Here is a 12,604-nt window from a genome sequence, read left to right on the forward strand (position 1 = left end):
TATTATCCAATTGATATATTTTATAAGCATATTGTATTTTTGTAATAAGCAATTTATGTAAGTATAATATGTTACGGTAAATGTGATAAATGGAAAATTATTAATAATTTTCTATCACTATTAATAATTTGAATTAATTTCTCACCGTATCACTTATTTTGTTAAGCGCACGCGCCACGCACAATATAGGTAATAAATAAATACATACCTACAAATATTAACAAAAAAATTCAAATAGACTGAAACCAATTAAATAAATAAATAAAAAAACGTTTATTGCTGTTTTCACATAAAAGGAATTACAAGAAATAAAATTACATTATAAGCTTAAAATAACTAACTAATTCATTCACAAATGCAATAATTTTCCAAATCAATCAATCAATCATAAGTACTATAAACACACTGATACTTTAAAAGGCTCTCGGCTCATGGCGTATAATATTAAAACCACCAATAAGTAAATGTGGTTAATTTCTTATTTTTACCTTGACTTTCGGTAATTATTAATAGTGATGGATGGATAATTGTTAATAATTTTCTATTTATCACTATTACCGTAACGTATAGATCAATAGGACCATTCGATTTACAAATTAGTACCTCCATGTGTGGATCAAGTCCACACCACGTAAGCTTTATGCTGGTTTAGTGGCACGCTTACTATCATTCAAGTAACAGTGTTATATTACTTATTATTTGCTATAAAAGTAAAGGACTTGATTAAAAGAAATGAAAAATTACGTGATATTCTATTGTATATTTTTTATTCTTTTCGGAAGGTGAGTTTATTTTTGATTTATGTATCTATTGAACCGGAGAAGGAAAAAAGGATTTAATTCGGTTTCTGTAATTTTTTTATGTTCGTTATCTCATTAACCTCTCATATGGCAAGTGTTCGCGCGCGCTTAAATTAATATTGAATACTGTCATAGATAATGATTTTTTTATGCTAACCATCACGTTATTGTGGCACGACGCACACTTTGACACGTGTACAGATATGAGCTTAACCACATGTAAAGCTCACTCGCCAAGCAAATGCGACAACTATACAATAACAAACTCTTGTAATACCGAAACTTGTAGTGACGCAGCAGACACTAAGGATGATGCGCCTTCTGGCCCTAAGCCCAATGAAGATAATGGAACAGCTTTGATATTGACATCGTACATTGAAGAAGATCGCATTGATGATGGGCGTAAGGCGGCCGAAGTGGACCCTGGGCTGTTTCTCGGATTCAAGAGCTACTCGGGATTTCTCACGGTCAACAAGACGCACAATTCGAACATGTATTTTTGGTACTTCCCCGTACCAGACAAGCCCGTGAACGAGACGCCATGGATGGTGTGGCTGCAGGGAGGGCCGGGTGCGTCAAGCTTGATAGGCCTTTTTGATGAAATCGGACCATTCACAGTCAATGAAGAAGGAAATCTGGACTGTGAGTATTTCAAGTAAAACAGAGAAACCGTAAGTATTTTTTAGCTAAATACTAACCTTGACGACGTGATTGATATACTGTGAAACTTTTATTTGGTACAGTTTAAAAATAATGTTATGTTTCCCGAATATTAGGATGGTGCTCGGGAAACAAGCCTCAATCACGAGGACATACGAGTAGCTCGCCATGATGATCTTATGATGTCAAACTCTCAAACTGGCTGTTATAAATTCAAATCATCAGTTTTTGGTTTAGCGTCAACTAATTGGAAGACATTGCTTAATGTAATACAGTACAGAGACATTAATAATCCAATAAAGCGAATATTCGTTAAAGGTAACCCTCATACGTGGCTTCAGAACCACTCGTTGGTGTTCATCGACAACCCGGTCGGGTCCGGCTACAGCTTCACGGAACACGAGGATGGCTTGGTCAAGGACGCCGAAACGGTAAAGATTAACTTTGTTAGTTTTCTTCCGCCACGTCTTCTCATCACCACACCAGAGACACCGAAGGAATGATTTTCCGAAGTGAGGGTAAGGTATATTTTGGTGTTTGGTGAAAAAGGTGTGTATGGGCACGATGGTAGGCACGCACTCAGAGTAGGTAACTTTTTAAGTTCGACAATTTTAATAAATGACAAATGACACCGATACACGGAGTTTCCCTGCGTGATCGAATCAGAAATGAGGAGATCCGCAGGAGAACCAAAGTAATCGACATAGCTCACAGAATTGCTAAAATTAAGTGGCAGTGGGTGTGGGCGGGGCACATACGAGTAGCTCGTAGAGACGATGGCTGTTGGGGCAGAAAAGTTCTTGAGTGGCGACCACGGGCTGGAAGACGAACGGTGGGCAGACCTCCTACTAGGTGGACCGACGATCTGGTAAAGGTCGCGGGAATAGCCTAGATGCGGGCAGCGCAGGACCGTTCATCTTGGGAAACCTTGGGGGAGGCCTTTGTCCAGCAGTGGACATCATTTGGCTGAAACGAACGACACCGATACAGATTCGATCAATCTAATAATGCGGCTGCTTACATAATATGAAAATTCCTCTTGAATTACTTTATATTATATTGCTGAAAATAGGATCTAAGCGTACAGACGCGTAGACGGCGGGAGCGACTTTGTTTTATACTAAGTATGTAAGATTCTTTGAAATGTTTTGCAGTACTCAAAGCACCTGTACAGCGCGTTGCGGCAGTTCCTGGAACTGTTCCCGGAGCAGCGAGCAGCGCCGCTCGTCATCGCGGGCGAGTCGTACGCCGGCAAGTACGTGCCGGCGCTGGCGATGGAGGTCCACCGGCACAAGAACCTCCCTGGAGGAGACATCAACCTCAGGGTCAGTTGACTTCACGGTCGACTCTGTTTGATATGTCTCCGCTACGTTTGAGATTCATTGTGTGCAGTAGGTTGGACATTAAGCACCACTGCATCTTTTTTGTGGTGTCAAATGTTCGAGTTCTATAAACCTTCCTCCATAAAATAAGAAATGCAGTAAAGTGATGTCACTATTTGCTTATCTACATATAAATTAGGACTAAAAATCTCATCTATTTTTGGTACCTACTAAATTAAATTAACTTTTTCTATGCGATCACGAAAAAAATAACGTTACATTCCAGGGCCTGATGGTCGGCAACGGGTACGTGGACACTCGCATGCTCGCGGAGAGCGCCAGGCCCTTCTACGAGTTCGGACTCGTGGACAAGGAGCAAGTACAATTTTTGCAGCCGACGATCGACTCTCTCCGCCGGGACATAGAGGCAGGCAGAGTCACCAAGCAAGGAAGATCGGTATGCCAACCATACACGTTATTGTTGAGCCACGCACACTTTGAACGTGTACAGATATCTGCTTAAGTACTTACTAGGTACATACAATGTAAGGCTCACTCGCCTTCGTGAAATTATTCTTACAGTTACTTATATCTGTAAAACATTTACCTTTTTAGATAAGGATAAGAATCCAGCGAATTATCAAAACTCACAAAATACTCATAATACACAGAAAAAAAGCCTCAACTTTCAAAGCATGTAGGTACTTAAATTGTATTTGATTGACACAATTTCTGTACGAAATTCTGAGCACTTTGTACTTCATGTTTTTCTTAATTACAGAAATGGTTACAAATTAGAAGAAAACTAACAGAAATGTCTGGTGTGCCTGTTGTATACAACTTTCTTGAAGACCACGCTTTTGTTGCTGGAAAATTTGCCAAGTTTTTACTGAAGTCAGAAGTGAAGAGGGCGCTTCACGTGGGGGATATCAATTTCACAGCTGAGAATATAACAGTAACCGCGGCTCTAATAGGAGAGTTCATGGTTAATCCCAGACCATGGTACGAGACGCTACTTAATCACTACGATGTTATAGTGTTGTGGTAAGTAGAAATTATTTTCAGTTCTATTGTGGGCTATTGTGGGGCACCCTTTTGTTACACAAGTAATATTTAAAAAAAAACTTTAAAAAATAATTTTTTATCATAAATCAATCGGCCTATACGAACATTTGTCCACACTTTGAACATCTGGGGGCACGGCAGTGCCCCCACCAAGTCGAGCAAAAAAGCGGCACGGCCGTACCATAATTTTCTCGAAGCAATTCAGGCCATTTTCGACTGCCTGTAACTTCGTTGTGGATAAAACTAGAAGGCTGAATTTTCATTAGCTATGCAGGCATTGTAAAGACACGGTATATTTAAAATTTCATTCAATTTGAACCAGTAGTTTAAGAATTATAACGGGTCAAAGTTACTTAATTTTGTCACTCACTGACTCACTGACTCACCGATCATCAAAACTCTAAGGCACTTCTAGCAGACCTAGAAGCTTCAAATTTGGAATATAAGTAGTGTTTGGTGTATGAATCAAGGAAAAACTAAAATATTTGGGGGCACGGTAGTGCAACCGCCAAGTCGAGTAAAATTTTTCAATTTCGGTCCAGTTTTCTAGATACATAACTGCTGTCTACAAAATACAAAAAGAAATGAGATTTGGGGGCACGGTAGTGCAACCGCCAAGTCGATTAAAATTTTTCAATTTCGGTCCAGTTTTCTAGATACATAACTGCTGTCTACAAAATACAAAAAGAAATGAGATCCCATCAAAAACAATACTTGTTGTATTGTTTTTGATGGGATAAAATCTTACCTGTCCTATAGTGGTCAACTGGATCTGGCGCTGTCTTGCACGGTTGCGTCAGAGCAGTACCGCAGCTGGCAATGGGACCTTAAGGACGAGTTTCTTAACGCAACCCGTTGTCCACTGCGTTTCGAAGGAAGAGTGGCTGGGTATGTCTTTAGAATATTCTGACTAAGTATATGAAGGAAATCTGGAGCTTTAATTCTGTAACCTTTTGATATGTGCTGTGCAGGTATCACAAAACCGGCGGCCGCTTTACCGAGGTGGTGGTGCGCGGCGCGGGACACCTGGCGCCGAAGGATGCGCCCGCGCCGATGCAGTGGCTCGCGGCGCAGTGGACGTACGCCCGGCCCTTGCCGCTCTCCGTGTGCCGGCCTCCCAGAATATAAATCGTCCAGACAAACGACAAGTGTAACATCACTAAATTATAAGTTAGAGATGTCACACTGTAGTTGCAAGAGGTCGAAATGCTTGCGGTAGTTCGATCCAAAACCTCTCGTGATTAATTCATTGGCGTTGCGAATTCGACTGTACAAGCCATTATTGTTTGCATATTTACTATTAAACATAAATTATGTTACCTAACTTGGTATTGCGGTTGCAAATTGTTCATACATTGCTTGTTAGCTCTGAAGCGGCGATTCAAAACTTTCCGGTCGATATTGTGTAGAGGTTTTTGCTATAGCCATATAAGTACGTGCGGAAAGTTATAAAATATACATAATATCTACTTACAGTAATTTGTAATATATGCCTACTTCATAATAATTTTAAACGACGAACTACATTATTTCTCCCTGCTTTCTTGTTTTTTGTACAATACAATAAAGTGAATCTATTTATCTTCATTTATTTATCACCCTGCAATGTTTAAAGTTTATCAGCCAAGTCTTATATTATTTTCATAAGCAAATACTTAAGTGCTAGGACCGGAAGACATAGTGTTGGCACTTCTGCCACTAAGTGGACAGACGATCTGGTGAAAGTCGCGGAAAATACCTGGATGCCGTCAGTGCGGGACCAGTCGTTGTGGCCATCCTTGAGGAAGGCCTAAAGAAGCTTTAGCAAATTATACGGCAGTATTTTGTAAAGTGGCATAAATAAAAAGTAATGTCTTGATGAATAGTTATTTTATTTTTCAAACGAACAGAGTTTCTGCTTAGCAAGTGATCAGTACAAAATAATAATCAAAATGAGCTCGCACGACATTATAAAGGCTTGCCCCCCACCAAAAGTTCGCTCGGCTGACAGGCATGGCACGTGGTTGGGTGGGGAGAGGCTTGGCATTGGCTGGCATTGGCGGGAACGCTTCCCATTGGCTGGCGCTGGCAGGCTCGCTGTGATTGGCCGTTACAGTCGGCCATCCTGCAACAATTGCTCCCGCAATGGGAGTTACAAAAAGTTATTAACTTTCCAATAAGTCTATCAGATCTTCAGTTTCGAGCTGTTCGTCCGAACTACTGGCACTATCAGATACAGGGACCACACTTGTATAGGGCCTCAAAGAATCAACTGCTACTTGGCCAATAAAGCTTTTATAACCCCTTAGCCCTTTGATGCTTCGAATCCTGTATCTATCATTGCCTAGAACCTTAGTTATTACATATGGGCCAGAGTAAACATCATCTAACTTAGTATTGGCCTTAGCTGCGCTACTAGTGGGTGCCTGCTTCCATAGAACAAAATCCCCCTTTTTGTAGATGCGACTTTGTTTTCGCTTTTTATCAAAGTTACGCTTCATCCTACTGCTAGCCTTCTCTATTCTGTCATTAGCTTTATTTCGCCTAACTTGTACTGACTCTGACACTTGGTTAGAAGTACCTACATCAATTAAGGGCCTGGCACAGCGAGCAAACATTAAGTCATAAGGCTTGAATCCTGTACTTTCATTCAAAGTATTATTGATACCCCAAATAGCATCTGGCAGACTATTAGACCAATTATTTGAAGATTCACTGGGATCGGCCACTCGCAAAGCATTAAGTATGGTTCGGTTAGTACGCTCTACCTGGCCATTAGCTCGTGGACATGCTATTGATGTTAAGGTGTGTTTAAATTGTTTTTCTATTGCGAGGTCTTTGAAATACCGGCTAGTAAACGCCTTCCCATGGTCTGTCACGACTCGATCCGGATAACCAAATAAGCTAAATATTCTTTTAAGTATTCTAATTGTCTCAATAGAATTTACAGTACGTGTAGGTTCAGCAATGACAAACTTTGAGAAGGCATCAGTAAGAACCAGCATATAACTATGACCTTTCTGTGTTTTACAAAATGGCCCTAAGTGGTCGACATGAACTACACGCATTGGTTCAGAAGGTTTGGGTATGGGATGTAAAAACCCTTCCTTTTTACCATGCTCTCCCTTTCCATATGCGCAATATAAGCATGCATTAACATATTTACGTATGAAGCGGCTCATTTTGGGAAACCAATAATCTTTTTTTATTAATTCTGTACACCGTTTTAATCCTACATGGCCTACATTGTCATGGTGCATTTGCACAATCTTCCACCTAGCCAATGTTGGCACTACGAGACGATCACCATAATAAGCCTTCCGATACAACCTGTCATTTTTAATAACATAATTATTAGTAATATTAGAATCTGCCGAGCCATCCTTGAGCTGGTCAATAATATGCTTCAACTTTTCGTCCTGATATTGAACCGTATAAAACCAGTCAGCTACCTCTAGTCTATTAACGTTCACTGCATCAACTGGGTTCCTACTCAGAGCATCTACATGCTTCATACGATCACCAGGTCGGTATTCTACGGTAATGTCATAGTCCTGAATCGATAACCACCATCGGGCAATTCGTGGTATAATATCCCGTTTAGTAAGGGTCGCGCGAACAGCAGTGCAATCAGTAACCACCTTGACGTGTTTACCTGCCACATAAACTCGAAATCTGCGCAATGATTCGACGACTGCAAGTGTTTCTAATTCGTAACTATGGTACATGCCCTCCTCTTTGCTAGTAACACGACTAAAATACATAACCGGTCGTAATGTGTTATCATTTTGTTTTTGCATCAAAATACCTGCAATTCCTAATTTGCAAGCATCCGTGTGAATCTCAATCGGCAGGTCAGAATCGTAAAGCGCTAACAACGGTTTTGTACACAGACACTTTTTTAATTCCTCAAAACTTTTCACTTGTTCACTACCCCACACCCAACGTGAATTTTTCTTTGTCAGATCTGTTAGTGGGCGAGCAATTATTGCAAAATTTTTAATAAATTTACGAAAATAACTGCAGAGCCCAATAAATTGACGTATTTCATGTACGCTATTAGGAACCGGAAATTTTGACACTGCCGCCAATTTTGATTCACCCGGTTGTATGCCGTCAGGCGAAATTTCATGTCCCAAATAAGTTATTCGATTTTGCAAAAAAGAACATTTAGCCATATTTAACTTTAAGTTTTCAGATCGGAATTTTTGTAGGACGGTTTCCAAAACTTGTAATCCAGATGAAACATCGCATGACGGCAACAACAAATCATCAAGAAATGCTAATATTTCGCAGTCGTTTGGAAGGCTAGTGTTTAACAAACCGGTTTTACTATTCGCGTCGCAGGAATCTGAACGGATCGACTGAACGATTTTATTAATCAAGCGCATGAAAACGGATGGTGCGTTTGCAAGACCAAATGGAACCCGTGTATACTCATAATGGCCCTGAGGAATAATAAACGCTGTTTTGTGTGTGTCATCCGGATTTATTTTAACCTGATGGTAACTTTGTGCTAAATCAAGGCTTGTGAAATATTTTTTTCCGGCTAGTTTGGAAACCTGATCATCAATATTCGGTAATGGATATCGATCCTTAACTGTTACAGCGTTAAGTGCCCGGTAGTCAACACAAAGCCTACTGTCTCCATTTTTCTTTTTTACTAGGATTACCGGAGAAGCAAAATTCGACTCTGATTCTTTGATAATCCCTGCATCTAATAATTCCCTGACTTTGGATTGAACTATTTGCTGTTCATTGTGCGACAAACGGTAAGGTTGACGGTGTACAGGTTGTTCGGTTGTTAATTTTATATTCATTTGCACTAAATCAGTACAGCCTAATTCTAGTGTATTGCTTGCAAAACAATCACTGTAAGAGGTTAATAAAGATATTAAACTATCACGGTCTTTTTCATTTAACGATCCTGAGCTAATATTATTTATGTCTACCCCTCCTATTGTTACTGAATGAGTTGGTAAGTTAGGGCTTAAAATGGCAATGGCTGGCAAGGGCAAAGAAATGGTTTGATCACTGACCTGAGCATCTGATGGTGGTGGCGCCTCGCAAGTATCAGCTCTCGCAAGCACCTCGCCTGGCTGCCACTTGATCTCCTCCGCTCCAGTGTTGACGACCTTGATGTATCCCGTACCACCACGGAGGAGGGTCGCCGGCAACGAATAAGAAACGTCTTGTAATTCGAAGTGGCGAGGCTTCGTGATGACATCGTTGTTGTCTGTATTACCAAGCACGTTAACCTTGATTATGGAAGTGCCAGGCGGTAGACATTCTTCGCTAGCGGTGACTACTTCAAATCTCGAACAGTCTTCAGAAACATCCATTTGCTTCAAAAAGTCAGTATCTTCCTTAAGTGTTACTGTACCGTTGCAGACAACCATCGTTATTCCTTCGGCATTAATGACTGGTTGGCCAATGAGTAGGTTAATGCCATCCATGTTGGTGTCGGTAAGGTGAGCCTTACAACGGGTTTGTATTCCATCGATTTCTAACAGGAATTCAACTACCCCACGACTGGTAATCATACCTCCGGAGAACCCTTTCAGTGTTACGTCCGTTGGAATAACTTTAAGGTCCAACAATCGCGACACTTGTATGGAAAGGACATTTACTTGACTTCCTGTATCCAAATACGCTTTGACGTAAGCACCGTTAACTTTAGCCACCTTTTTGTATGCATTGTTGTAGTTTTGCACCATCTTGATTTCTTTGATACCGGAGTCGAGTTCTAAGTTTGTAGGTCTCGTAGTCTGAGAGCTGCACCGCGTGGCAATGTGGCCCTGCTTGCCACATTTGAAGCAAGTACGCTGATCAGGTTGAGGGCAATTTCGCAGTATGTGGCCGGTCTTTCTGCATCTTGGGCACGGGTCAACATCGGGGTTAAATGGATGGTTTCTCTTCTCTATCGATAGCCGGTGGTCTCTGGCTGGCATTCGTGTTTCAGGATTTGGTGGTCGATAATTATCAAGTGCGCTAAGGAAACCTTCATATAACTCGTCTGGCCGCTCACACTGGTACGCCCTTGCGTTTGGTTGTAGTGATACTGGGAGGCCACGAATTATACACGACACAGTTGCGCTATCCGATAACTTACATCGGAAACACATGGCAATTTTGTCTTGATAGTACTTTGTCATTGTTTCCGAGGGTAGTTTTTTTCTGAGCATCATCTCCTCCAACATGTTTCCGAAGTCATGATGTTTCGGAAACGCTCGCTCCAACATAACTTTCCACTCGTGCCAATCGTGGTCGTAGTCTTCAAGCCTATTATACCACTTTCTTGCTTGCCCCTTCAGTTTGTCTTGCAGGTGGAATGCTTTTGTTTTGTCATCCCAACCGTGGATTTCGCCGAGTTGTTCGATTTTTCGAAGCCAAGTTGTTACGGTGCATTCTTCACTATCGGGATCGAATTCGGGAATAAGTGATGCCGCTCGATGTTCTTTTGATCTGGAAGTGGTAGGTGTCTCTTCATTTAATTCCTTCAACGCTCTCTGTACTTCATTCTCCAAAAGATTTCTTAAAATCTTCTTTGCGGGTGGCGAAAAGTCTTCATCATCTTCAGTTGGCGAGGTTTCTCTCCATCCCGGTGGCCGGATAAAGTTCCCGACGCCGTCAGTGTTGTGGCGCTTCATATTAATTTCTATCTATCCCACTTCTGAGTTGTAAAGTGGCATAAATAAAAAGTAATGTCTTGATGAATAGTTATTTTATTTTTCAAACGAACAGAGTTTCTGCTTAGCAAGTGATCAGTACAAAATAATAATCAAAATGAGCTCGCACGACATTATAAAGGCTTGCCCCCCACCAAAAGTTCGCTCGGCTGACAGGCATGGCACGTGGTTGGGTGGGGAGAGGCTTGGCATTGGCTGGCATTGGCGGGAACGCTTCCCATTGGCTGGCGCTGGCAGGCTCGCTGTGATTGGCCGTTACAATTTATATGTGTATACACATTAAAAAAATTACTGAGCGGGAATTGATCCCGCGACCATCGGGTCGACCATCGCATACTCGTAGTAGTACTTTTCGAACCACTACCTACACCAAACAGCCGACTTCCGAGATAAAGATGATAAAAGCGGTATAAATTGCACCAAAGCTCTGCACATTTAAAACGCATTTCCGCGAAAATGTATGTGAATTTTCCGGGCTGTAAACGTTCGTTCGTTCGTTTCAGCCAAATGACGTCCACTGCTGGACAAAGGCCTCCTCCAAGGTTTTCCACAATGCACGGTCCTGCGCTGCCCGCATCCAGGCTCATCCCGCGACCTTTACTAGATCGTCGGTCCACCTAGTAGGAGGTCTGCCCACGCTACGACTTCCAGCCCGTGGTCGCCACTCGAGAACTTTTCTGCCCCAAGCGGATCATGATGGAGCGGGCCATGCTTGGAGTTTCCCTGCGTGATCGAATCAGAAATGAGAAGATCCGCAGGAGAACCAAAGTGACCGACATAGCTCGCAGAATTGCTAAAATCAAGTGGCAGTGGGCGGTGCACATAGCTCGTAGGGCTGTAAACATTATTAATTAATTTACCAATCGACGTACGAAATAAGCGAGCTATATTTGTTCCAGACGATAACGACGCCGTGGTGTTCTTGCGACTGGAAAAGGAAAAAATCGAGAACGCGAGAAAACTGCACGAGACCGTTCTCACGCTCACCTCGGAGATAACGAGGATCACATACACCATGGGCCACATCAGGGACGTTATTGTTAACTACAGAATTAATACAGTGTGGCCCTGCATAAAGTCCAACCCTGGAAGGGGATGAAACTACGAGTAGGAATATTTTGGGGTCTGCACCCCAAGATATTTTACACAATGATTTTAAAATATTGAAGGCTTTGTTTGCCCTAGCACATATCAAGTCTACATATTTCTTCCAAGACATGTTATATGTAAAGGTGCAGTGGCGGCGTAGCACGGGTTGGTACCCGGGGCGATCACCCCCCCCCCCCCCCCCCCCCGTCATAAGTCCTGTGACACCCCCTACCCCCCAGGATTTTGGGGTTAATTACCTACCGATTCAAAGATTGAAAGACAATCACACCCCCCCGTATAATGAGATAGACCGCAGACTTGTCATGGCAGATCCGCTAATCAGTACTAATCTGCGCGACTTGTGTCACCCCCTGAGGCTTGGCACCCGGGGCGGACCGCCCCCACCGCCCCCCCCTTACGCCGCTAGTGTAAAGGTGACACCTAAAAACCTAGCTTCTTGAGAAACAGGAATGGGAACATTGTTATAGCTCACTGATCATAAATTATCGACAAAAACATACTTATATTTTTTATTACAAAACTTGTTACAATTTTTATTGATATATTAAAAGATTTATTACTTTCTGTGGACACTATCTACTAAAAATCGATTCCTAAAAAAGTATTGGTCCTATTTCTATGTATAAAATAAAAACAATAATTAAGCCAAATACATAGTTTAAAGCCAATTTGACGATAAAATACTCGAATTAAGAACCTTCTCCGATTTTTGAAGTCTGTTAAAAATAACAAATATGGGAAATGTACCTACAAAGTTTTTTGGGAATAAATAGACTGATTATTACTTAATATTGGCCTAAATTGATTGTTAAAAAATATCAATTTGCCGTATTGGGTCTCATGTTATTAATGTCTTTTACCCTGACTACTTAAACCTCTTTGTGATCATCCCATAGAATGCATTTATACAAATTGCAACACAATCAATCTCTCTTTGTGATATTGTGCTCGTAATTTCTAATTTATGGCCGAAATAAGT

General features: G+C 41.5%; 2 protein-coding genes across 3 annotated transcripts; one reads left to right on the forward strand and one right to left on the reverse strand.

The window, feature by feature from the left end:
- Positions 1-588: 588 nt before the first annotated feature.
- LOC135087627 (vitellogenic carboxypeptidase-like) lies at positions 589-5,428 on the forward strand. Of its 2 annotated transcripts, XM_063982364.1 has the most exons (8): positions 589-782; positions 1,090-1,442; positions 1,779-1,891; positions 2,615-2,785; positions 3,069-3,239; positions 3,564-3,826; positions 4,607-4,735; positions 4,819-5,428. In XM_063982364.1, exons 1-8 carry the CDS (start codon positions 733-735, stop codon positions 4,973-4,975), a joined length of 1,407 nt encoding a protein of 468 aa, XP_063838434.1. In that variant the 5' UTR covers positions 589-732; the 3' UTR covers positions 4,976-5,428. The 2 variants fall into 2 exon arrangements, with proteins under 2 accessions (XP_063838434.1, XP_063838433.1); XM_063982363.1 differs by lacking the exon at positions 589-782 and having other exon boundaries at positions 967-1,442.
- A 378-nt stretch (positions 5,429-5,806) lies between these two features.
- LOC135087628 (uncharacterized) lies at positions 5,807-9,811 on the reverse strand. The gene is made up of 2 exons (XM_063982365.1): positions 8,866-9,811; positions 5,807-5,951 (listed from the first exon to the last, which is right to left on the reverse strand). Exons 1-2 carry the CDS (start codon positions 9,775-9,777, stop codon positions 5,937-5,939), a joined length of 927 nt encoding a protein of 308 aa, XP_063838435.1. The 5' UTR covers positions 9,778-9,811; the 3' UTR covers positions 5,807-5,936.
- Between the last annotated feature and the right edge of the window lie 2,793 nt (positions 9,812-12,604).

This window comes from Ostrinia nubilalis, chromosome 3 (assembly GCF_963855985.1).
Source record: "Ostrinia nubilalis chromosome 3, ilOstNubi1.1, whole genome shotgun sequence".
Classification (NCBI taxonomy): domain Eukaryota; kingdom Metazoa; phylum Arthropoda; class Insecta; order Lepidoptera; family Crambidae; genus Ostrinia; species Ostrinia nubilalis.

Bases quoted from the DNA above. Each gene is read 5' to 3' on its own strand.
- LOC135087627 (XM_063982363.1), top strand. From the start codon at position 1,004: ATGAGCTTAACCACATGTAAAGCTCACTCGCCAAGCAAATGCGACAAC. The intron at 2,786-3,068 runs GTCAGTTGACTT...GTTACATTCCAG, and splicing joins GAGGAGACATCAACCTCAGG to GGCCTGATGGTCGGCAACGG. The intron at 4,736-4,818 runs GTATGTCTTTAG...TGTGCTGTGCAG, and splicing joins TTCGAAGGAAGAGTGGCTGG to GTATCACAAAACCGGCGGCC.
- LOC135087628 (XM_063982365.1), bottom strand. From the start codon at position 9,777: ATGCCAGCCAGAGACCACCGGCTATCGATAGAGAAGAGAAACCATCCA.